At 39.7% G+C, this 27142-nt stretch overlaps 1 protein-coding gene across 1 annotated transcript; it reads left to right on the forward strand.

Moving 5' to 3' along the window:
• The first annotated feature begins 13256 nt into the window (after positions 1 to 13256).
• LOC123764874 (serine-rich adhesin for platelets-like) lies at positions 13257 to 16205 on the forward strand. Its single transcript, XM_045753071.2, has one exon. It carries the CDS (start codon positions 13257 to 13259, stop codon positions 16203 to 16205), a length of 2949 nt encoding a protein of 982 aa, XP_045609027.2.
• The last annotated feature ends 10937 nt before the right edge of the window (positions 16206 to 27142 follow it).

Consider the following 27142-nt stretch of genomic DNA (forward strand, 5'->3'; position numbering starts at 1 on the left):
CAATGTTACGCGGCAATTGGTTCCACAAATCAACAACCCTGTTACTGAACCAGTATTTACCCAAGTCTTTCCTAAATCTAAACTTATCCAATTTATACCCATTGTTTCGTGTTCTGTCTTGTGTTGGTACTTTTAATACCCTATTAATATCCCCTTTGTTGTGTCCATTCACCCACTTGTAAACCTCTATCATGTCACCCCTAACTCTTCGCCTTTCCAGTGAGTGCAACTTAAGCTTTGTTAATCTTTCTTCATATGAAAGTTTTCTAATTTGGGGAATTAACTTAGTCATCCTACGCTGGACACGTTCAAGTGAATTTATATCCATTCTATAATATGGCGACCAAAACTGAACAGCATATTCTAAATGGGGCCTAACTAGAGCAAGATATAGCTTGAGAACCACACCAGGTGTCTTGTTACTAATGCTGCGATTAATAAATCCAAGTGTCCGATTTGCCTTATTACGAACATTTATGCATTGATCCTTTTGTTTTAAATTCTTGCTAATCATAACTCCTAGATCCCTTTCGCAATTCGACTTCGCAATCTCAACACCATCTAGCTCGTATCTTGTAACCCTATCATCATTACCTAACCTCAGAACTTTACATTTATCAGCATTAAACTGCATCTGCCAATCCTTCGACCATTTCAAAACCCTATCTAGATCAACTTGAAGTGATAGTGAGTCTTCCTCCGAATTAATTTCCTTGCCTATTTTCGTATCATCGGCAAATTTGCAAATGTTCCTACTCAAACCTGAATCTAAATCATTTATATATATTATAAACAACAGAGGGCCCAGGACAGAGCCCTGAGGCACCTCACTCACAACATTTTCCCACTCTGACTTGACTCCATTTATACTAACTCTCTGTTTCCTTTGGTATAGCCATGCCCTAATCCAGCTTAATATAGCACCCCCAATACCATGAGACTCTAACTTTTTAATCAGTCTTTCATGTGGCACTGTATCAAAAGCTTTGCTAAAGTCAAGGTACACAACATCACAATCCTTACCACAATCAACTGCCTCAACAATGCTAGAATAAAAAGATAACAAATTTGTTAAACATGAACGGCCATTTATAAAACCATGTTGCGACTCAATTATTAATTTATGTTTTTCAAGATGAAGACGAATTTTATTTGCTATTATAGATTCGAGTAACTTTCCCACAATAGACGTTAGGCTAATTGGTCGATAGTTAGACGCAAGTGATCTATCTCCTTTCTTAAAAACTGGTATCACATTAGCAACTTTCCAAAACTCTGGCACTCTGCCTGACTATTGATTTATTAAATATGGTAGACAGTTGGTCACAAAGCTCCTCTTTGCATTCTTTAAGCACCCTGGCAAACACTTCATCCGGCCCAGGGGATTTGTTTGGTTTGAGTTTTACTATATGTTTAAGGACATCCTCCCTGGTAACTGTTAAACTCGTCAACCTGTCCTCGTCCTCACCCACATAGACTTGTTCGGCTGAAGGCATATTGTTATGTTCCTCTTTAGTAAATACAGATACAAAATATTTATTAAAAATACTAGTCATCTCTTCATCACTATCTGTTATTTGACCTGTCTCAGTTTTTAATGGACCTATCCTTTCCCTAGTCTCAGTACGATATAACTGAAAAAACCCTTTAGGATTTGTCTTTGCTTGCCCTGCTATGCGAACTTCATAGTTTCTTTTTGCTTTCCTTATCTCTTTTTTAACATTTCTATCCAGTTGTACGAATTCCTGTTCTAAAGTGACCTCCCCATTTTTAATCCTTTTGTACCAAGCTCTCTTTTTACCTATAAGGTTCTTCAAATTCTTTGTTATCCACTTTGGGTCATTGGTATTCGATCTATTCAATTTGTATGGTATACTACGTGCCTGTGCTTTGTTTAGAATATTCTTAAATAAGTTATATATTGAATCCACATCGAAATCCCCATTTACGTCACCTATCGCTGGGTTCATGTCTCGCTCCAAGACCGGCCCCCACCCCATACCCAAGACTTTCCAATCAATTTGACCCAAACAAATTCTAAGGCTATTAAAATCAGCTTTTCGAAAATCTGGCACTTTAACAGAATTTTCTCCTACAGGTCTATTCCATTATATGCTAAATCTGATTTCTTTGTGATCACTGTTCCCTAGCTCACTCCCTATTTCTATGTCATTAATTTGTGTTTCCCTGTTAGTTAACACTAAATCTAAAATATTATTTTCCCGTGTTGGTTCCTTAATGTGTTGCGTAAGAAAGCAATCGTCAATTAATTCTAGAAAATCTTCTGCTTCACTATTCCCTGTTTTGTTCAACCAGTTTATTCCACTAAAATTAAAGTCACCCATGACGTAAATACTGTTAGATCTAGATGCTCTAGATATTTCATCCCATAGATGCTTTGCTTCTATTCTGTCTAAATTTGGTGGCCTATATATAACTCCTATAATAATATTATTAGCTTTTTCGTTTAATTCTATCCAAATAGTTTCTGTGTGTGGCTCAGTTTTTATTTCCTCTTTGAGACTACATTTCAAATTGTCCCTAACATATATGGCTACTCCCCCTCCTCGTCTAATATATCTATCTGTGTGAAATAGTTTAAATCCATTTATTTGATATTCAGCTAATAGTTCTCTATTTTCTACATTCATCCACGTTTCGGTAAGTGCAATAATATCTATTTTTTCTGTGCAGACAAGAGTATTTAACTCGTTTATATTGTTTCTTAGACTTCTACTGTTAGTGTAATATACCCTAAGTGAATTGTTATTTCGAAGCCCTTCTCTTTCCCTGATCATTTTGCCAATTCCTTTCTCCCACAAACACATACTTTTATTATCTCCTTCCTCCAAATCAATTCCCATACCTCTATCAGCTAACAGTTTAAACCCAAACAAACACCTCTAACCACTTCTTCCAACGAGTTCGCAACAGCAACAACCCCAGCTCTCGATAGATGCACCCCATCACGAGCATACATTCCATTTCTTCCATAGAAGTGTTCCCAGTTGTCTATGAAAGATATTGCATTTGATTTGCAATATCTTTCCAGCTGGCAATTGACACCAAGTGCCCTCGATATCCATTCATTTCCTACTCCCTTTCTTGGAAGAATGCCACATATGATCGGGATTCCTCCCTTGCTCCTAACTAATTCAATGGCTGTCCTGAATATCTTTATTAGTTCCTCACTCCCAACTCGCCCAACATCATTACCCCCCGCACTAATACAAATAATGGGTTTGTTTCCATTTCCCGTCATAATATAATTCATGTTTCCAACAATATCACCAATTCTAGCTCCCGGATAGCAAACCCTTAATCTGTTTCCCCTATCTCTGGCACAAAACGTTCGGTCTAAATACCTCACCTGGGAATCTCCCACAACCAAAATTCGCTTCGATTCTCCCTTTTCCTTTCGAGCAGTTTGAGGGACCTGCGCTACAATGCTCCTCGTTACTTTGTCTTTGTCACCTCGTTGAACAACAGGTTCAACACAGCACTCGTCCTCTAATACGTCAAATGCGTTAAAAGTTCTTAGGTGTAGGCTATTAGTTGTCGGTTTTGCCAAGGTCTTCTTAAGACCCCTGTCTTTCACAACTTGCCAAGACGAGGACTTCTTAATACTGGTCTCGTCAGTCCTTCTTAATGAGGTCCCGTCAACACTGGCCTCCTCCTTCGTTTCCTCCCTAAGTCGTAGCCGTCGTACCTCCTCCCGCAGGGAATCCATCTTTGCTCTCAGAGCTCCAACCAGACTCACCAAATCTTTTACTAATCCTTCCATTATTGCAATAATAATGTTATTAGAATCGGAGCTCCAGGTAACACAACCTCTCACTGTGACAGCACCTGACTGACTGGGAAGACTGTGCCATAAAGTTTTATTCTTGCTTCTCTGTTTATGAGACAGTTTTTGGGCCAGGAGAGCAGGTTGCCTCTGACCTCTTTGTCAATGAGGCAGCAGAGAATAGCTGGGGCGCTAGCCAGTTCAAAGGCTTTTTCGAGGTCCAGGAATATCAGCATTCCTGGTCTGTCATTCAAGTGGGCTAACAGAGTTGTAATACATTCCACTGTGCCAACCCCTCTTCTATAGGCATACATATCATGGTGCAGTTTAGGCATTTTCCACTCCAGTCTGTTGAGTGCCATTCTGTCAGCCGTCTTGGCTGCACAGCTTTGGAGAGAGATGGGCCTGGGTATAGCTATGCCCTAATCCAGCTTAATGTAGCACCCCCAATACCATGAGACTATCTTTTTAATCAGTCTTTCATGTGGCACTGTATCAAAAGCTTTGCTAAAGTACACAACATCACAATCCTTACCACTATCAACTGCCTCAACTATGCAAGAATAAAAAGATAACAAATTTGTTAAACATGAACGGCCATTTATAAAACTATGTTGCGACTCAATTATTAATTTATGTTTTTCAAGATGACGACGAATTTTATTTGCTATTATAGATTCGAGTAACTTTCCCACAATAGACGTTAGGCTAATTGGTCGATAGTTAGACGCAAGTGATCTATCTCCTTTCTTAAAAACTGGTATCACATTAACAACTTTCCAAAACTCTGGCACTCTGCCTGACTCTATTGATTTATTAAATATGGTTGACAGTGGGTCACAAAGCTCCTCTTTGCATTCTTTAAGCACCCTGGCAAACACTTCATCCGGCCCTGGGGATTTGTTTGGTTTGAGTTTTACTATTTGTTTAAGAACATCCTCCTTGGTAACTGTTAAACTCGTCAACCTGTCCTCGTCCCCACCCACATAGACTTGTTCGGCTGAAGGCATATTGTTAAGTTCCTCTTTAGTAAATACAGATACAAAATATTTATTAAAAATACTACTCATCTCTTCATCACTATCTGTTATTTGACCTGTCTCAGTTTTTAATGGACCTATCCTTTCCCTAGTCTTAGTACGATATAACTGAAAAAACCCTTTAGGTTTGTCTTTGCTTGCCCTGCTATACGAACTTCATAGTTTCTTTTTGCTTTCCTTATCTCTTTTTTAACATTTCTAACCAGTTGTACGAATTCCTGTTCTAAAGTGACCGCCCCATTTTTAATCCTTTTGTACCAAGCTCTCTTTTTACCTATAAGGTTCTTCAAATTCTTTGTTATCCACTTTGGGCCATTAGTATTCGATCTATTCAATTTGTATGGTATACTACGTTCCTGTGCTTTGTTTAGAATATTCTTAAATAAGTTATATATTGAATCCACATCGAAATCCCCATTTACGTCACCTATCGCTGGGTTCATGTCTCGCTCCAAGACCGGCCCCCACCCCATACCCAAGACTTTCCAATCAATTTGACCCAAAAAATTTCTTAGGCTATTAAAATCAGCTTTTCGAAAATCTGGCACTTTAACAGAATTTTCTCCTACAGGTCTATTTCATTCTATGCTAAATCTGATTTCTTTGTGATCACTGTTCCCTAGCTCACTCCCTATGTCGATGTCATTAATTTGTGTTTCCCTGTTAGTTAACACTAAATCTAAAATATTATTTTCCCGTGTTGGTTCCTTAATGTGTTGCGTAAGAAAGCAATCGTTAATTAATTCTAGAAAATCTTCTGCTTCACTATTCCCTGTTTTGTTCAAGTTAATTCTAAGTTCAAGTTAATTTTAATGACTAAGTTAATTCCCCAAATTAGAAATCTTTCATATTTTTTTTTTTTTTTTTGAGATATATACAAGAGTTGTTACATTCTTGTACAGCCACTAGTATGCGTAGCGTTTCGGGCAAGTCCTTAATCCTAAGGTCCCTGGAATACGATCCCCTGCCGCGAAGAATCGTTTTTTCATCCAAGTACACATTTTACTGTTGCATTAAACAGAGGCTACAGTTAAGGAATTGCGCCCAGTAAATCCTCCCCGGCCAGGATACGAACCCATGACATAGCGCTCGCGGAACGCCAGGCGAGTGTCTTACCACTACAACACGGAGACTACGATATGAGGAAAGATTAATAAAGCTTAAATTGCATTCACTGGAAAGGCGAAGAGTTAGGGGTGACATGAAAGAGGTTTACAAGTGGATGAATGGACACAACAAAGGGAATATTAATAGGGTATTAAAAGTATCAACACAAGAGAGAACACGAAACAGTGGGTATAAATTGGATAAATTTCGATTTAGGAAAGACTTGGGTAAATACTGGTTCGGTAACAGGGTTGTTGATTTGTGGAACCAATTAACGTGTAACGTGATGGAGGTGGGGTCCCTCAATTGTTTCAAGCGTGGGTTGGACATGAGTGGTTATAGATAGGAGCTGCCTCGTATGGGCCAATAGGCCTTCTGCAGTTGCCTTTGTTCTTATGTTCTTAAGGGCTCAATTCGGAATGGGACTTACTTTTAGTTATTAGGAGCCCATGCATCCTAACGACGAGCAACCTTCCTATTTGACGCCTTGTGATCACAATTTACCAAATATTTGTAGGGCTTATCGATATTATGCTCGCCGAGACGACTGACTGACTGATGACGGAGCCACTCCAGAACCCTGACATCCGCTGCTGTAGGGATGACGTAAATACGGGCCGGCGAAATACGTGAGCTCCAAACACTGCTTGTGGTCAGAAATATGGCTGCCATCGCTCTCCTCCTCCCTCACCAGTCTCGCTTGCGCATGCGCAATAGCATGGAGAGTTGATACGGAGATTTCTTCTATTATTTATTCAACCATTCGAGATAATAAGGCTAGGGTTTATTATGAAGGAACTAATATTAATTGCATTCTCGTCGTATAATAATTAATATGAAGCGAAGTTCAGGTAGACGAAAAGAACATAAGAACATAAGAACAAAGGTAACTGCAGAAGGCCTATTGGCCCATACGAGGCAGCTCCTATTCTATAACCACCCAATCCCACTCATATACTTGTCCAACCCGTGCTTGAAACAATCGAGGGACCCCACCTCCACAATGTTACGCGGCAATTGGTTCCACAAATCAACAACCCTGTTACTGAACCAGTATTTACCCAAGTCTTTCCTAAATCTAAACTTATCCAATTTATATCCATTGTTTCGTGTTCTGTCCTGTGTTGATACTTTTAATACCCTATTAATATCCCCCCGGTTATGTCCATTCATCCACTTGTAAACCTCTATCATGTCACCCCTAACTCTTCGCCTTTCCAGTGAATGCAACTTAAGCTTTGTTAATCTTTCTTCATATGAAAGATTTCTAATTTGGGGAATTAACTTAGTCATCCTACGCTGGACACGTTCAAGTGAATTTATATCCATTCTATAATATGGCGACCAAAACTGAACTGCATAATCTAAATGGGGCCTAACTAGAGCAAGATATAGCTTGAGAACCACACCAGGTGTCTTGTTACTAACGCTGCGATTAATAAATCCAAGTGTCCGATTTGCCTTATTACGAACATTTATGCATTGATCCTTTTGTTTTAAATTCTTACTAATCATAACTCCCAGATCCCTTTCGCAATCCGACTTCGCAATCACAACACCATCTAGCTCGTATCTTGTAACTCTATCATCATTACCTAACCTCAGAACTTTACATTTATCAGCATTAAACTGCATCTGCCAATCCTTTGACCATTTCAAAACCCTATCTAGATCAACTTGAAGTGATAGTGAGTCCTCCTCCGAATTAATTTCCCTACCGATTTTCGTATCATCGACAAATTTGCAAATGTTGCTACTCAAACCTGAATCTAAATCATTTATATATATTATAAACAACAGAGGTCCCAGGACAGAGCCTTGAGGCACTCCACTTACAACATTTTCCCACTCTGACTTGATTCCATTTATACTAACTCTCTGTTTCCTTTGGTATAGCCATGCCCTAATCCAGCTTAATATAGCACCCCCAATACCATGAGACTCTATTTTTTTAATCAGTCTTTCATGTGGCACTGTATCAAAAGCTTTGCTAAAGTCAAGGTATACAACATCGCAATCCTTACCACTATCAACTGCCTCAACAATGCTAGAATAAAAAGATAACAAATTTGTTAAACATGAACGGCCATTTATAAAACCATGTTGCGACTCAATTATTAATTTATGTTTTTCAAGATGAAGACGAATTTTATTTGCTATTATAGATTCTAGTAAGTTTCCCACACTAGACGTTAGGCTAATTGGTCGATAGTTAGACGCAAGTGATCTATCTCCTTTCTTAAAAACTGGTATCACATTAGCAACTTTCCAAAACTCTGGCACTCTGCCTGACTCTATTGATTTATTAAATATGGTTGACAGTGGGTCAAAAGCTCCTCTTTGCATTCTTTAAGCACCCTGGCAAACACTTCATCCGGCCCTGGGGATTTGTTTGGTTTGAGTTTTACTATTTGTTTAAGAACATCCTCCCTGGTAACTGCTAAACTCGTCAACCTGTCCTCGTCCCCACCCACATAGACTTGTTCGGCTGAAGGCATATTGTTAAGTTCCTCTTTAGTAAATACAGATACAAAATATTTATTAAAAATACTACTCATCTCTTCATCACTATCTGTTATTTGACCTGTCTCAGTTTTTAATGGACCTATCCTTTCCCTAGTCTTAGTACGATATAACTGAAAAAACCCTTTTGGATTTGTCTTTGCTTGCCCTGCTATGCGAACTTCATAGTTTCTTTTTGCTTTCCTTATCTCTTTTTTAACATTTCTAACCAGTTGTACGAATTCCTGTTCTAAAGTGACCTCCCCATTTTTAATCCTTTTGTACCAAGCTCTCTTTTTACCTATAAGGTTCTTCAAATTCTTTGTTATCCACTTTGGGTCATTAGTATACGATCTATTCAATTTGTATGGTATACTACGTTCCTGTGCTTTGTTTAGAATATTCTTAAATAAGTTATATATTGAATCCACATCGAAATCCCCATTTAAGTCACCTATCGCTGGGTTCATGTCTCGCTCCAAGACCGGCCCACACCCCATACCCAAGCCTTTCCAATCAATTTGACCCAAAAAATTTCTTAGGCTATTAAAATCAGCTTTTCGAAAATCTGGCACTTTAACAGAATTTTCTCCTACTGGTCTATTCCATTCTATGCTAAATCTGATTTCTTTGTGATCACTGCTCCCTAGCTCACTCCCTATTTCGATGTCATTAATTTGCGTTTCCCTGTTAGTTAACACTAAATCTAAAATATTATTTTCCCGTGTTGGTTCCTTAATGTGTTGCGTAAGAAAGCAATCGTCAATTAATTCTAGAAAATCTTCTGCTTCACTATTCCCTGTTTTGTTCAACCAGTTTATTCCGCTAAAATTAAAGTCACCCATGACATAAATACTGTTAGATCTAGATGCTCTAGATATTTCATCCCATAGATGCTTTGCTTCCATTCTGTCTAAATTTGGTGGCCTATATATTACTCCTATTATAATATTATTAGCTTTTTCGTTTAATTCAATCCAAATAGTTTCTGTGCGTGGCTCTGTTTTGATTCCCTCTTTGAGACTACATTTCAAATTGTCCCTAACATATATGGCTACTCCACCTCCTCGTCTAATATATCTATCTGTGTGAAATAGTTTAAATCCATATATTTGATATTCAGCTAATAGTTCTCTATTTTCTACATTCATCCACGTTTCGGTAAGTGCAATAATATCTATTTTTTCTGTGCAGACAAGAGCATTTAATTCGTTAATTTTATTTCTTAGACTTCTACTGTTAGTGTAATATACCCTAAGTGAATTGTTATTTTGCGGACCTTCTCTTTCCCTGATCGTTTTGCCAATTCCTTTCTCCCACAAACACATACTTTTATTACCTCCTTCCTCCAAATCAATTCCCATACCTCTATCTACTAACAGTTTAAACCCAAACAAACACCTCTAACCACTTCTTCTAGCGAGTTTGCAACAGCAACAACCCCAGCTCTCGATAGATGCACCCCATCACGAGCATACATTTCATTTCTTCCATAGAAGTGTTCCCAGTTGTCTATGAAAGATATTGCATTTGATTTGCAATATCTTTCCAGCCGGCAATTGACACCAAGTGCCCTCGATATCCATTCATTTCCCACTCCCTTTCTTGGAAGAATGCCACATATGATCGGGATTCCTCCCTTGCTCCTAACTAACTCTATGGCTGTTTTATACCTCTGAATCAGTTCCTCACTCCTGACTCGACCAACATCATTTCCTCCCACGCTAATGCAAATAATGGGATTGTTCCCATTACCAGCCATAATATCATTCATGTTGTTTATAATATCACCAATGCCAGCTCCGGGATAGCAAACCCTTAACCTGTTCCCCCTATCTCTAGCACAAAACGTTCTATCCAAATACCTTATCTGGGAATCTCCCACAACTAATGTTTGCTTAGGTACTTCCTTTACTTTCTGAGGGGCCTGCGCTTCCTTTCTCTTCGTTGCTTTCCCTTTTGCGCGATCCACAGTCTCTCCACAGCACTCGTCCTCCAAAACGTCACATGAATTTGAAGTTGCTATGGCGTTTGAAGGCGGCTTTATCAAAGTCTTCTTAAGGCCCCTGTCTTTCGCAACTCTCCAAGACGAGGTCCCTTTACTGCTGGTCTCCTCCTTCGTTACTTCTCGTTGTTTTTTAAGCTGACGCACCTCCTCCCGCAGAGAGTCCAACTCAGTCCTCAGGGCTCCCACTAGAGTCACCAGGTCCTTCACTACAACTTCCATATTGCTATGATAATATAACAACACTCGCGATAAGTGATAAGGGAATTTCTGTTCTTCATTCATCTAGGTGATAATAGTAGATACTGTTATATAGTGATCCTCAGCTAATAATGCTATATTATTTGATCACTAGTAAATATAGTATCAGTTAATAATTCTTTGGAAAAAATACTGATATGAAGTGAGAATTGAATACAATTCTCTGAAATGAAGACGTTATCTTTCCCTGGGCTGAGTTGTCAGATGCAACTCCGCCACGATGGCTGAGTTGTGAGGTGCAACTCCGCCACGATGGCTGAGTTGTCAGGTGCAACTCCGCCACGATGGCTGAGTTGTGAGGTGCAACTCCGCCACGATGGCTGAGTTGTGAGGTGCAACTCCGCCACGATGGCTGAGTTGTGAGGTGCAACTCCGCCACGATGCAGGAAAGATTTGGTGCAGTTATTACGCAGTAGGAAATATATTATTATTGTTAGTCTGCAAATTAGTATTATTCGTAAATTATGATTATTAGTACAAGGATGATCTATCGAAGTACTAAAATGAGGAATAGGTGTTGGAAATTTCTAACAGTGATAGACTTGTGAGTGCAGGTGCGGCATAGTCGATCACTGCTCTGACTGCCTGTACATAGTATGTGCGAAGGACTTGCAGATTGGCTCCTCCAGAGAGGTCAGCGACCTGAGGATTGCCGTCCGGGCCGCAGTTCGCTCTCTCAAGTAAGTGACCTCAGCATTAAAATTCATGTCTGTGTCCAGGAATATTCCTTGACACTGATAAGTGTTCATCCATTCAATTGGTTGACCCTGTACTGTGAGTTTCTTGTTCTTGTAGGCCCCGCCTAACCACTCTGCATACTTCGCCTCAACGCAGGTCACACTCCAAACATGTTTCAGGTTAGGTTATGGTCTGTAGGTTTCATTTCCTTGGGCTGTAACCTGGGGCTGGTCCTCTCCCCCAGTTCGGTTGAGATCTGCCAGCACAGCTGCTCTAACAAGGTGGTCCTTTATAGACTTACCTCGCCTCCAGGCGATCATGGGAGGGTTTTGTGGGAATTTTACCCAGGATGAATGTTCACTGTACGTTTCCCTCATCCATGTCCATACTTCCTGGAGTTTTATCTTAAGCTGTGCTGCAAGGCTGGGGAAGAAAAGGGTTGGGAGAATCCATCTCTTGTCTTCCACTTCTTGTGTTCTAGGTCTGAGTAACTCTGCCCTTGTTTTTTCTCTGAATTTTTCCTGGGCCGCATGTATTATTGTCTGTGGGTAATCTCTGTTATCATATCCCATACGTCATCAAGCTGGGAATATAGCGTCTCTTCTTTGCTGGTAATCCGCTTGAGTCTGAGTCCAAGTGAGTAGAGTAGCGATTTCTTCAAGGCTAGTGGGTGGCTCGAGTCAAATTTCAGATATGTGTGAAGGTTAGTCGGTTTATAGTATGCCTTCGTATGCAGATCCCTGGTCAGCTTGTCTATATTCACTGTTGTATCTAGGAAATTTATTGTAGAGTCACTATGTTCGAGGGTAAACTTAATGTTTTCATGATATGTATTTGACCATGAAAAGAAACATTGTAGTCACATGAAACCATCCTCCATTATTCCGAAGATGTCGTCTATGTTACGGAAATATACCGCCGGTCTGTAATCCCTGTGGGATCTTTTTCTCTCTCGAACACTACATGCACAAAAATTTCAGCGATTGCCACACTTCTGGATGCTCCTATCGCTGTACCCTTGGTTTGCCGGTATGCCCGTCCTTCAAATTGCAAAAGGGTGTCTCTCATCACATGGAGGATGGCCTTCTCAAGAGTGTTTTACTAGGGGAAGTCCTCCATACTCCTGCGTCTCGAAGTTCCTGTCACATTCTGGCTCTGTTACCTGTAAAAAAAAAAATGCGACTATCTTTGCAGCTTCTCTCTGTGGTATGCTCGGGTAGAGAGATACCATATCCATGGAGAACAGGCGGGCCCCTCTCAAGACGGGACTTCTAATTTCTGCAATTTTCTTGAGGAAATCCTTTGTATCTTGGATTCTTTCTGGTAGTAGACGTAGCAAGGGGGTTCAAGAGGGCTGTGCAGATCCAGTCTACCGGCCTTGTTGGGGCCCGGCAGCCGCTTAGAACCGGTCTCTCTTGCCCCGTTTCTGTTGTTTTTCTAGTGATTTATGGATCTTTGGTAAAAGGTAGAGGTGGGGGAATGTGGGCTTCAAAGGCTAGGAAGAAATCTCTCGCCCCTGCCTGCATGAGTCATAAGAACATAAGAATCAAGGAAACTGCAGAAGGCCTTTTGGCCCACACGAGGCAGCTCCTATTTTTATCCACTCAAACTCATTCATATACAGTATACTCTATGTCTAACCTACTCTTGAAGCAATCAAGGGATCCATCTTCTATTATGTTATGCAGTAATTGGTTCCACATATAAAAAAAAACAGTGTTGAATGTAAAGAAATTCCTCGTTATGTTGATCATGATGGTGGTGGTGGTGGTGATAATAATAATAAACCCACTAGACTGGCCAGAAATTTTATGTAAATATCCAGTGGAATCAGCAGCAACCAGAACATTGTTTCTACTTTGAAATTTGGAGTGCTATGTATAATAGTGCAAGTGGGAGTGCTATGTATAATAGTGCAAGTGGGAGTGCTATGTATAATAGTGCAAGTGGGAGTGCTATGTATAACAGTGCAAGTGGGAGTGCTATGTATAATAGTACAAGTGGGAGTGCTATGTATAATAGTGCAAGTGGGAGTGCTATGTATAACAGTGCAAGTGGGAGTGCTATGTATAATAGTACAAGTGGGAGTGCTATGTATAATAGTGCAAGTGGGAGTGCTATGTATAATAGTGCAAGTGGGAGTGCTATGTATAACAGTGCAAGTGGGAGTGCTATGTATAACAGTGCAAGTGGGAGTGCTATGTATAACAGTGCAAGTGGGAGTGCTATGTATAACAGTGCAAGTGGGAGTGCTATGTATAACAGTGCAAGTGGGAGTGCTATGTATAACAGTGCAAGTGGGAGTGCTATGTATAACAGTGCAAGTGGGAGTGCTATGTATAATAGTGCAAGTGGGAGTGCTATGTATAATAGTGCAAGTGGGAGTGCTATGTATAATAGTGCAAGTGGGAGTGCTATGTATAATAGTGCAAGTGGGAGTGCTATGTATAACAGTGCAAGTGGGAGTGCTATGTATAACAGTGCAAGTGGGAGTGCTATGTATAACAGTGCAAGTGGGAGTGCTATGTATAACAGTGCAAGTGGGAGTGCTATGTATAACAGTGCAAGTGGGAGTGCTATGTATAACAGTGCAAGTGGGAGTGCTATGTATAACAGTGCAAGTGGGAGTGCTATGTATAACAGTGCAAGTGGGAGTGCTATGTATAACAGTGCAAGTGGGAGTGCTATGTATAACAGTGCAAGTGGGAGTGCTATGTATAACAGTGCAAGTGGGAGTGCTATGTATAACAGTGCAAGTGGGAGTGCTATGTATAACAGTGCAAGTGGGAGTGCTATGTATAACAGTGCAAGTGGGAGTGCTATGTATAACAGTGCAAGTGGGAGTGCTATGTATAACAGTGCAAGTGGGAGTGCTATGTATAACAGTGCAAGTGGGAGTGCTATGTATAACAGTGCAAGTGGGAGTGCTATGTATAACAGTGCAAGTGGGAGTGCTATGTATAACAGTGCAAGTGGGAGTGCTATGTATAACAGTGCAAGTGGGAGTGCTATGTATAACAGTGCAAGTGGGAGTGCTATGTATAACAGTGCAAGTGGGAGTGCTATGTATAACAGTGCAAGTGGGAGTGCTATGTATAACAGTGCAAGTGGGAGTGCTATGTATAACAGTGCAAGTGGGAGTGCTATGTATAACAGTGCAAGTGGGAGTGCTATGTATAACAGTGCAAGTGGGAGTGCTATGTATAACAGTGCAAGTGGGAGTGCTATGTATAACAGTGCAAGTGGGAGTGCTATGTATAACAGTGCAAGTGGGAGTGCTATGTATAACAGTGCAAGTGGGAGTGCTATGTATAACAGTGCAAGTGGGAGTGCTATGTATAACAGTGCAAGTGGGAGTGCTATGTATAACAGTGCAAGTGGGAGTGCTATGTATAACAGTGCAAGTGGGAGTGCTATGTATAACAGTGCAAGTGGGAGTGCTATGTATAACAGTGCAAGTGGGAGTGCTATGTATAACAGTGCAAGTGGGAGTGCTATGTATAACAGTGCAAGTGGGAGTGCTATGTATAACAGTGCAAGTGGGAGTGCTATGTATAACAGTGCAAGTGGGAGTGCTATGTATAACAGTGCAAGTGGGAGTGCTATGTATAACAGTGCAAGTGGGAGTGCTATGTATAACAGTGCAAGTGGGAGTGCTATGTATAACAGTGCAAGTGGGAGTGCTATGTATAACAGTGCAAGTGGGAGTGCTATGTATAACAGTGCAAGTGGGAGTGCTATGTATAACAGTGCAAGTGGGAGTGCTATGTATAACAGTGCAAGTGGGAGTGCTATGTATAACAGTGCAAGTGGGAGTGCTATGTATAACAGTGCAAGTGGGAGTGCTATGTATAACAGTGCAAGTGGGAGTGCTATGTATAACAGTGCAAGTGGGAGTGCTATGTATAACAGTGCAAGTGGGAGTGCTATGTATAACAGTGCAAGTGGGAGTGCTATGTATAACAGTGCAAGTGGGAGTGCTATGTATAACAGTGCAAGTGGGAGTGCTATGTATAACAGTGCAAGTGGGAGTGCTATGTATAACAGTGCAAGTGGGAGTGCTATGTATAACAGTGCAAGTGGGAGTGCTATGTATAACAGTGCAAGTGGGAGTGCTATGTATAACAGTGCAAGTGGGAGTGCTATGTATAACAGTGCAAGTGGGAGTGCTATGTATAACAGTGCAAGTGGGAGTGCTATGTATAACAGTGCAAGTGGGAGTGCTATGTATAACAGTGCAAGTGGGAGTGCTATGTATAACAGTGCAAGTGGGAGTGCTATGTATAACAGTGCAAGTGGGAGTGCTATGTATAACAGTGCAAGTGGGAGTGCTATGTATAACAGTGCAAGTGGGAGTGCTATGTATAACAGTGCAAGTGGGAGTGCTATGTATAACAGTGCAAGTGGGAGTGCTATGTATAACAGTGCAAGTGGGAGTGCTATGTATAACAGTGCAAGTGGGAGTGCTATGTATAACAGTGCAAGTGGGAGTGCTATGTATAACAGTGCAAGTGGGAGTGCTATGTATAACAGTGCAAGTGGGAGTGCTATGTATAACAGTGCAAGTGGGAGTGCTATGTATAACAGTGCAAGTGGGAGTGCTATGTATAACAGTGCAAGTGGGAGTGCTATGTATAACAGTGCAAGTGGGAGTGCTATGTATAACAGTGCAAGTGGGAGTGCTATGTATAACAGTGCAAGTGGGAGTGCTATGTATAACAGTGCAAGTGGGAGTGCTATGTATAATAGTGCAAGTGGGAGTGCTATGTATAATAGTGCAAGTGGGAGTGCTATGTATAATAGTGCAAGTGGGAGTGCTATGTAAAATACCTTCTGGGAGATAAGTTTATCATAATTCACAAAGCATATTCCTCTCCCTAAGCAATACAGTACTACTATATACCCAAATTCAATTACTAAGTTTAAGTGATGAAATAAGAGTTACCAACTTATGTAAATGGCTGATCTCAGATATATCTGGGATAAGCAATAAGCTCAGGAGTGAGAGTAACCTTAAATACAGCTCTCTTGTGACTGTTCAAGATAAATTATAAGATCATGATTAAATCTTTCCACTGACTCCTTCCTCCTTCCCGTCCCCAGTTTTGTTTTCGAACAGCTTAAGGACAATCCTTTTACTCCTCGTTTGAGCGTTTCTAAGCGCCGCATCCTGGTTGTGTATCTGTGTGTAGGCTGCAGTGTCTGCCAGGTGCCTCTCCATCTCGTGCCTGTAGTTGTCCTTTCTCCAGGTGACGACAGCACCTCCCTTGTCCGCCGGCTCTATCACAATATCTGTGTGTCCTTTCAGCGATGAATGGGCGTCCCTCTCTTCCCTGGGGTGATTGCAGTTGCGTCGTCGTTCCGCACCATGCTTGAGGTCAACCTTCATTTGCCGGATTACTGGTTTAAGGCCTACTAGGTTGTAGTTTGGGCCTACTACTAGTAGCTGTTGGAAAAAATTGTTAACCTCGTAGAGGTCAGATCTTTCCATCATCTTGTGCACTTGGACTGCTATATCATTCTCCTGGAGGAGGTCCTCCGGATTTGGGGTGAACGGCAGGTGTTGGAGTGCCGTCGACCCTGGTCCTGTCCATATTCCCCAGTGAGTCTCAAGAGAGTCCTCCCGTTCAATTGGTTGAGGGACTTGATGATTGATTGATGAAGATTAAGCCACCCAAAAGGTGGCACGGGTATGAATAGCCCGTAAGTGGTGGCCCTTTGGAGCCATTACCAGTATCAAGATCTGATACTGGAGATCTGTGGAGGTGCAACTGCACCCTGCGTGACAGGAGATGTCTCCCGTGACGAGGGACTGACGTAGAGGAGGGTAGAAATAGCCTAAGCTACTCTATCCCTTTGAGATAAACGTACTTGAACTTGAGGGAATAATTACTTCATCCACGTTACATGCCTCCCATGGTGGTGTTAATTGTTTCTTTGGCAACTCATTAATGAAAGACGTCATATTTTGTAACACTAGACCATTAGAGTCTCATATATGCTCTCTTATTATTCTCCCACGTGCAATATTCAGGTCTTCCCATCTTTGGGAAGAGGACTAATTCATAACCTTTCCCGCTTTTCATTAATCTAATCGCTGAAGCTACATTGATCTCTGAGATTTTTATCCCCAATACTCTGTAAGTTCAGATTCATCCTCATTATCTCAATCACATCATTTCTTGGCCATCCTAAAATTAAGAACATAAGAACAAAGGTAACTGCAGAAGGCATATTGGCCCATACGAGGCAGCTCCTATCTATAACCACCCAATCCCACTCATATACTTGTCCAACCCACGCTTGAAACAATCGAGGGACCCCACCTCCACCACGTTACGCGGCAATTGGTTCCACAAATCAACAACCCTGTTACTGAACCAGTATTTACCCAAGTCTTTCCTAAATCTAAACTTATCCAATTTATACCCATTGTTTCGTGTTCTGTCTTGTGTTGATATTTTTAATACCCTATTAATATCCCCCCTGTTATGTCCATTCATCCACTTGTAAACCTCTATCATGTTACCCCTAACTCTTCGCCTTTCCAGTGAATGCAACTTAAGCTTTGTTAATCTTTCTTCATATGAAAAATTTCTAATTTGAGGAATTAACTTAGTCATCCTACGTTGGACACGTTCAAGTGAATTTATATACATTCTATAATATGGCGACCAAAACTGAACTGCATAATCTAAATGGGGCCTAACCAGAGCAAGATATAGCTTAAGAACCACACCAGGGGTTATCTAATATGTCTGACCTACGCATGAAACCATCAAGATATCCTACTTCTCTTATGTTACACGACAATTGGTTCCAGAAATCAAGAACCCTGATACCGAAAAAGTGTTTACCCAGGGCTTTCTTAAAACAAAACTTATCTAATATATTCCCATTGTTTCGTGTTCTGTCTTGTGTTGATACTTTTAATACCCTATTATTATCCCCCTTTGTAATGCATATTCATCCACTTGTACACCTTTATCATGTCACGCCTAATTCTTCGCCATTCTAGAGAATGCAATTTAAGCTTTGTCAATTTTTCATATGACAGGTTTCTAAGTTGGGGGATTAACTTTGTCACCAGTAGTAAAGGGACCTCGTCTTGGAGAGTTGTGAAAGACAGGGGCCTTAAGAAGACTTTGATAAAGCCGCCTTCAAACGCCATAGCAACTTCTAATTCATTTGACGTTTTGGAGGACGAGTGCTGTGGTGAGACTGCGGATCGCGCAAAAGGGAAAGCAACGAAGAGAAAGGAAGCGCAGGCCCCTCAGAAAGTAAAGGTACCTAAGCAAACATTAGTTGTGGGAGATTCCCAGATAAGGTATTTGGATAGAGCGTTTTGTGCTAGAGATAGGGGGAACAGGTTAAGGGTTTGCTATCCCGGAGCTGGCATTGGTGATATTATAAACAACATGAATGATATTATGGCTGGTAATGGGAACAATCCCATTATTTGCATTAGCGTGGGAGGAAATGATGTTGGTCGAGTTAGGAGTGAGGAACTGATTCAGAGGTATAAAACAGCCATAGAATTAGTTAGGAGCAAGGGAGGAATCCCGATCATATGTGGCATTCTTCCAAGAAAGGGAGTGGGAAATGAATGGATATCGAGGGCACTTGGTGTCAATTGCCGGCTGGAAAGATATTGCAAATCAAATGCAATATCTTTCATAGACAACTGGGAACACTTCTATGGAAGAAATGAAATGTATGCTCGTGATGGGGTGCATCTATCGAGAGCTGGGGTTGTTGCTGTTGCGAACTCGTTGGAAGAAGTGGTTAGAGGTGTTTGTTTGGGTTTAAACTGTTAGTAGATAGAGGTATGGGAATTGATTTGGAGGAAGGAGGTAATAAAAGTATGTGTTTGTGGGAGAAAGGAATTGGCAAAACGATCAGGGAAAGAGAAGGTCCGCAAAATAACAATTCACTTAGGGTATATTACACTAACAGTAGAAGTCTAAGAAATAAAATTAACGAATTAAATGCTCTTGTCTGCACAGAAAAAATAGATATTATTGCACTTACCGAAACGTGGATGAATGTAGAAAATAGAGAACTATTAGCTGAATATCAAATATACGGATTTAAACTATTTCACACAGATAGATATATTAGACGAGGAGGTGGAGTAGCCATATATGTTAGGGACAATTTGAAATGTAGTCTCAAAGAGGGAATCAAAACAGAGCCACACACAGAAACTATTTGGATAGAATTAAACGAAAAAGCTAATAATATTATAATAGGAGTAATATATAGGCCACCAAATTTAGACAGAATGGAAGCAAAGCACCTATGGGATGAAATATCTAGAGCATCTAGATCTTACAGTATTTATGTCATGGGTGACTTTAATTTTAGCGGAATAAACTGGTTGAACAAAACAGGGAATAGTGAAGCAGAAGATTTTCTAGAATTAATTGACGATTGCTTTCTTTCGCAACACATTAAGGAACCAACACGGGAAAATAATATTTTAGATTTAGTGTTAACTAACAGGGAAACGCAAATTAATGACATCGAAATAGGGAGTGAGCTAGGGAACAGTGATCACAAAGAAATCAGATTTAGCATAGAATGGAATAGACCAGTAGGAGAAAATTCTGTTAAAGTGCCAGATTTTCGAAAAGCTGATTTTAATAGCCTAAGAAATTTTTTGGGTCAAATTGATTGGAAAGTCTTGGGTATGGGGTGTGGGCCGGTCTTGGAGCGAGACATGAACCCAGCGATAGGTGACTTAAATGGGGATTTCGATGTGGATTCAATATATAACTTATTTAAGAATATTCTAAACAAAGCACAGGAACGTAGTATACCATACAAATTGAATAGATCGTATACTAATGACCCAAAGTGGATAACAAAGAATTTGAAGAACCTTATAGGTAAAAAGAGAGCTTGGTACAAAAGGATTAAAAATGGGGAGGTCACTTTAGAACAGGAATTCGTACAACTGGTTAGAAATGTTAAAAAAGAGATAAGGAAAGCAAAAAGAAACTATGAAGTTCGCATAGCAGGGCAAGCAAAGACAAATCCTAAAGGTTTTTTTCAGTTATATCGTACTAAGACTAGGGAGAGGATAGGTCCATTAAAAACTGATACAGGTCAAATAACAGATAGTGATGAAGAGATGAGTAGTATTTTTAATAAATATTTTGTATCTGTATTTACTAAAGAGGAACTTAACAATATGCCTTCAGCTGAACAAGTCTATGTGGGTGGGGACGAGGACAGGTTGACGAGTTTAGCAGTTACCAGGGAGGATGTTCTTAAACATATAGTAAAACTCAAACCAAACAAATCCCCAGGGCCGGATGAAGTGTTTGCCAGGGTGCTTAAAGAATGCAAAGAGGAGCTTTGTGACCCACTGTCGACCATTTTTAATAAATCAATAGAGTCAGGCAGAGTGCCAGAGTTTTGGAAAGTTGCTAATGTGATACCAGTTTTTAAGAAAGGAGATAGATCACTTGCGTCTAACTATCGACCAATTAGCCTAACGTCTATTGTGGGAAAGTTACTCGAATCTATAATAGCAAATAAAATTCGTCTTCATCTTGAAAAACATAAATTAATAATTGAGTCTCAACATGGTTTTATAAATGGCCGTTCATGTTTAACAAATTTGTTATCTTTTTATTCTAGCATTGTTGAGGCAGTTGATAGTGGTAAGGATTGCGATGTTGTATACCTTGACTTTAGCAAAGCTTTTGATACTTTTTTGATACTATTTGTGGATATAAATTCACTTGAACGTGTCCAGCGTAGGATGACTAAGTTAATTCCCCAAATTAGAAATCTTTCATATGAAGAAAGATTAACAAAGCTTAAGTTGCATTCACTGGAAAGGCGAAGAGTTAGGGGTGACATGATAGAGGTTTACAAGTGGATGAATGGACATAACCGGGGGGATATTAATAGGGTATTAAAAGTATCAACACAGGACAGAACACGAAACAATGGATATAAATTGGATAAGTTTAGATTTAGGAAAGACTTGGGTAAATACTGGTTCAGTAACAGGGTTGTTGATTTGTGGAACCAATTGCCGCGTAACATTGTGGAGGTGGGGTCCCTCGATTGTTTCAAGCACGGGTTGGACAAGTATATGAGTGGGATTGGGTGGTTATAGAATAGGAGCTGCCTCGTATGGGCCAATAGGCCTTCTGCAGTTACCTTTGTTCTTATGTTCTTATGTTCTTATACAGTGCCACATGAAAGACTGATTAAAAAGATAGAGTCTCATGGTATTGGGGGTGCTATATTAAGCTGGATTAGGGCATGGCTATACCAAAGGAAACAGAGAGTTAGTATAAATGGAATCAAGTCAGAGTGGGAAAATGTTGTAAGCGGAGTGCCTCAAGGCTCTGTCCTGGGACCTCTGTTGTTTATAATATATATAAATGATTTAGATTCAGGTTTGAGTAGCAACATTTGCAAATTTGCCGATGATACGAAAATCGGTAGGGAAATTAATTCGGAGGAGGACTCACTATCACTTCAAGTTGATCTAGATAGGGTTTTGAAATGGTCAAAGGATTGGCAGATGCAGTTTAATGCTGATAAATGTAAAGTTCTGAGGTTAGGTAATGATGATAGAGTTACAAGATACGAGCTAGATGGTGTTGTGATTGCGAAGTCGGATTGCGAAAGGGATCTGGGAGTTATGATTAGTAAGAATTTAAAACAAAAGGATCAATGCATAAATGTTCGTAATAAGGCAAATCGGACACTTGGATTTATTAATCGCAGCGTTAGTAACAAGACACCTGGTGTGGTTCTCAAGCTATATCTTGCTCTAGTTAGGCCCCATTTAGATTATGCAGTTCAGTTTTGGTCGCCATATTATAGAATGGATATAAATTCACTTGAACGTGTCCAGCGTAGGATGACTAAGTTAATTCCCCAAATTAGAAATCTTTCATATGAAGAAAGATTAACAAAGCTTAAGTTGCATTCACTGGAAAGGCGAAGAGTTAGGGGTGACATGATAGAGGTTTACAAGTGGATGAATGGACATAACCGGGGGGATATTAATAGGGTATTAAAAGTATCAACACAGGACAGAACACGAAACAATGGATATAAATTGGATAAGTTTAGATTTAGGAAAGACTTGGGTAAATACTGGTTCAGTAACAGGGTTGTTGATTTGTGGAACCAATTGCCGCGTAACGTGGTGGAGGTGGGGTCCCTCGATTGTTTCAAGCGCGGGTTGGACTGGTGGGAGATTCCCAGATAAGGTATTTGGATAGAACGTTTTGTGCTAGAGATAGGGGGAACAGGTTAAGGGTTTGCTATCCCGGAGCTGGCATTGGTGATATCATAAACAACATGAATGATATTATGGCTGGTAATGGGAACAATCCCATTATTTGCATTAGCGTGGGAGGAAATGATGTTGGTCGAGGCAGGAGTGAGGAACTGATTCAGAGGTATAAAACAGCCATAGAGTTAGTTAGGAGCAAGGGAGGAATCCCGATCATATGTGGCATTCTTCCAAGAAAGGGAGTGGGAAATGAATGGATATCGAGGGCACTTGGTGTCAATTGCCGGCTGGAAAGATATTGCAAATCAAATGCAATATCTTTCATAGACAACTGGGAACACTTCTATGGAAGAAATGAAATGTATGCTCGTGATGGGGTGCATCTATCGAGAGCTGGGGTTGTTGCTGTTGCGAACTCGCTAGAAGAAGTGGTTAGAGGTGTTTGTTTGGGTTTAAACTGTTAGTAGATAGAGGTATGGGAATTGATTTGGAGGAAGGAGGTAATAAAAGTATGTGTTTGTGGGAGAAAGGAATTGGCAAAACGATCAGGGAAAGAGAAGGTCCGCAAAATAACAATTCACTTAGGGTATATTACACTAACAGTAGAAGTCTAAGAAATAAAATTAACGAATTAAATGCTCTTGTCTGCACAGAAAAAATAGATATTATTGCACTTACCGAAACGTGGATGAATGTAGAAAATAGAGAACTATTTGCTGAATATCAAATATATGGATTTAAACTATTTCACACAGATAGATATATTAGACGAGGAGGTGGAGTAGCCATATATGTTAGGGACAATTTGAAATGTAGTCTCAAAGAGGGAATCAAAACAGAGCCACACACAGAAACTATTTGGATTGAATTAAACGAAAAAGCTAATAATATTATAATAGGAGTAATATATAGGCCACCAAATTTAGACAGAATGGAAGCAAAGCATCTATGGGATGAAATATCTAGAGCATCTAGATCTAACAGTATTTATGTCATGGGTGACTTTAATTTTAGCGGAATAAACTGGTTGAACAAAACAGGGAATAGTGAAGCAGAAGATTTTCTAGAATTAATTGACGATTGCTTTCTTACGCAACACATTAAGGAACCAACACGGGAAAATAATATTTTAGATTTAGTGTTAACTAACAGGGAAACGCAAATTAATGACATCGAAATAGGGAGTGAGCTAGGGAGCAGTGATCACAAAGAAATCAGATTTAGCATAGAATGGAATAGACCAGTAGGAGAAAATTCTGTTAAAGTGCCAGATTTTCGAAAAGCTGATTTTAATAGCCTAAGAAATTTTTTGGGTCAAATTGATTGGAAAGGCTTGGGTATGGGGTGTGGGCCGGTCTTGGAGCGAGACATGAACCCAGCGATAGGTGACTTAAATGGGGATTTCGATGTGGATTCAATATATAACTTATTTAAGAATATTCTAAACAAAGCACAGGAACGTAGTATACCATACAAATTGAATCGATCGTATACTAATGACCCAAAGTGGATAACAAAGAATTTGAAGAACCTTATAGGTAAAAAGAGAGCTTGGTACAAAAGGATTAAAAATGGGGAGGTCACTTTAGAACAGGAATTCGTACAACTGGTTAGAAATGTTAAAAAAGAGATAAGGAAAGCAAAAAGAAACTATGAAGTTCGCATAGCAGGGCAAGCAAAGACAAATCCTAAAGGGTTTTTTCAGTTATATCGTACTAAGACTAGGGAAAGGATAGGTCCATTAAAAACTGAGACAGGTCAAATAACAGATAGTGATGAAGAGATGAGTAGTATTTTTAATAAATATTTTGTATCTGTATTTACTAAAGAGGAACTTAACAATATGGGAGTGGGAGGAAATGATGTTGGTCGAGTCAGGAGTGAGGAACTGATTCAGAGGTATAAAACAGCCATAGAGTTAGTTAGGAGCAAGGGAGGAATCCCGATCATATGTGGCATTCTTCCAAGAAAGGGAGTGGGAAATGAATGGATATCGAGGGCACTTGGTGTCAATTGCCGGCTGGAAAGATATTGCAAATCAAATGCAATATCTTTCATAGACAACTGGGAACACTTCTATGGAAGAAATGAAATGTATGCTCGTGATGGGGTGCATCTATCGAGAGCTGGGGTTGTTGCTGTTGCGAACTCGCTAGAAGAAGTGGTTAGAGGTGTTTGTTTGGGTTTAAACTGTTAGTAGATAGAGGTATGGGAATTGATTTGGAGGAAGGAGGTAATAAAAGTATGTGTTTGTGGGAGAAAGGAATTGGCAAAACGATCAGGGAAAGAGAAGGTCCGCAAAATAACAATTCACTTAGGGTATATTACACTAACAGTAGAAGTCTAAGAAATAAAATTAACGAATTAAATGCTCTTGTCTGCACAGAAAAAATAGATATTATTGCACTTACCGAAACGTGGATGAATGTAGAAAATAGAGAACTATTAGCTGAATATCAAATATATGGATTTAAACTATTTCACACAGATAGATATATTAGACGAGGAGGTGGAGTAGCCATATATGTTAGGGACAATTTGAAATGTAGTCTCAAAGAGGGAATCAAAACAGAGCCACACACAGAAACTATTTGGATTGAATTAAACGAAAAAGCTAATAATATTATAATAGGAGTAATATATAGGCCACCAAATTTAGACAGAATGGAAGCAAAGCATCTATGGGATGAAATATCTAGAGCATCTAGATCTAACAGTATTTATGTCATGGGTGACTTTAATTTTAGCGGAATAAACTGGTTGAACAAAACAGGGAATAGTGAAGCAGAAGATTTTCTAGAATTAATTGACGATTGCTTTCTTACGCAACACATTAAGGAACCAACACGGGAAAATAATATTTTAGATTTAGTGTTAACTAACAGGGAAACGCAAATTAATGACATCGAAATAGGGAGTGAGCTAGGGAGCAGTGATCACAAAGAAATCAGATTTAGCATAGAATGGAATAGACCAGTAGGAGAAAATTCTGTTAAAGTGCCAGATTTTCGAAAAGCTGATTTTAATAGCCTAAGAAATTTTTTGGGTCAAATTGATTGGAAAGGCTTGGGTATGGGGTGTGGGCCGGTCTTGGAGCGAGACATGAACCCAGCGATAGGTGACTTAAATGGGGATTTCGATGTGGATTCAATATATAACTTATTTAAGAATATTCTAAACAAAGCACAGGAACGTAGTATACCATACAAATTGAATAGATCGTATACTAATGACCCAAAGTGGATAACAAAGAATTTGAAGAACCTTATAGGTAAAAAGAGAGCTTGGTACAAAAGGATTAAAAATGGGGAGGTCACTTTAGAACAGGAATTCGTACAACTGGTTAGAAATGTTAAAAAAAGAGATAAGGAAAGCAAAAAGAAACTATGAAGTTCGCATAGCAGGGCAAGCAAAGACAAATCCTAAAGGGTTTTTTCAGTTATATCGTACTAAGACTAGGGAAAGGATAGGTCCATTAAAAACTGAGACAGGTCAAATAACAGATAGTGATGAAGAGATGAGTAGTATTTTTAATAAATATTTTGTATCTGTATTTACTAAAGAGGAACTTAACAATATGCCTTCAGCCGAACAAGTCTATGTGGGTGGGGACGAGGACAGGTTGACGAGTTTAGCAGTTACCAGGGAGGATGTTCTTAAACAAATAGTGAAACTCAAACCAAACAAATCCCCAGGGCCGGATGAAGTGTTTGCTAGGGTGCTTAAAGAATGCAAAGAGGAGCTTTGTGACCCACTGTCAACCATATTTAATAAATCAATAGAGTCAGGCAGAGTGCCAGAGTTTTGGAAAGTTGCTAATGTGTTACCAGTTTTTAAGAAAGGAGATAGATCACTTGCGTCTAACTATCGACCAATTAGCCTAACGTCTATTGTGGGAAAGTTACTCGAATCTATAATAGCAAATAAAATTCGTCTTCATCTTGAAAAACATAAATTAATAATTGAGTCGCAACATGGTTTTATAAATGGCCGTTCATGTTTAACAAATTTGTTATCTTTTTATTCTAGCATTGTTGAGGCAGTTGATAGTGGTAAGGATTGCGATGTTGTATACCTTGACTTTAGCAAAGCTTTTGATACAGTGCCACATGAAAGACTGATTAAAAAAATAGAGTCTCATGGTATTGGGGGTGCTATATTAAGCTGGATTAGGGCATGGCTATACCAAAGGAAACAGAGAGTTAGTATAAATGGAATCAAGTCAGAGTGGGAAAATGTTGTAAGTGGAGTGCCTCAAGGCTCTGTCCTGGGACCTCTGTTGTTTATAATATATATAAATGATTTAGATTCAGGTTTGAGTAGCAACATTTGCAAATTTGCCGATGATACGAAAATCGGTAGGGAAATTAATTCGGAGGAGGACTCACTATCACTTCAAGTTGATCTAGATAGGGTTTTGAAATGGTCAAAGGATTGGCAGATGCAGTTTAATGCTGATAAATGTAAAGTTCTGAAGTTAGGTAATGATG

This window comes from Procambarus clarkii, chromosome 48 (assembly GCF_040958095.1).
Source record: "Procambarus clarkii isolate CNS0578487 chromosome 48, FALCON_Pclarkii_2.0, whole genome shotgun sequence".
Classification (NCBI taxonomy): Eukaryota; Metazoa; Arthropoda; class Malacostraca; order Decapoda; family Cambaridae; genus Procambarus; species Procambarus clarkii.

Excerpts from the sequence above, each read along its gene's own strand:
- LOC123764874 (XM_045753071.2), top strand. The coding sequence starts at position 13,257 with ATGTATAATAGTGCAAGTGGGAGTGCTATGTATAATAGTGCAAGTGGG.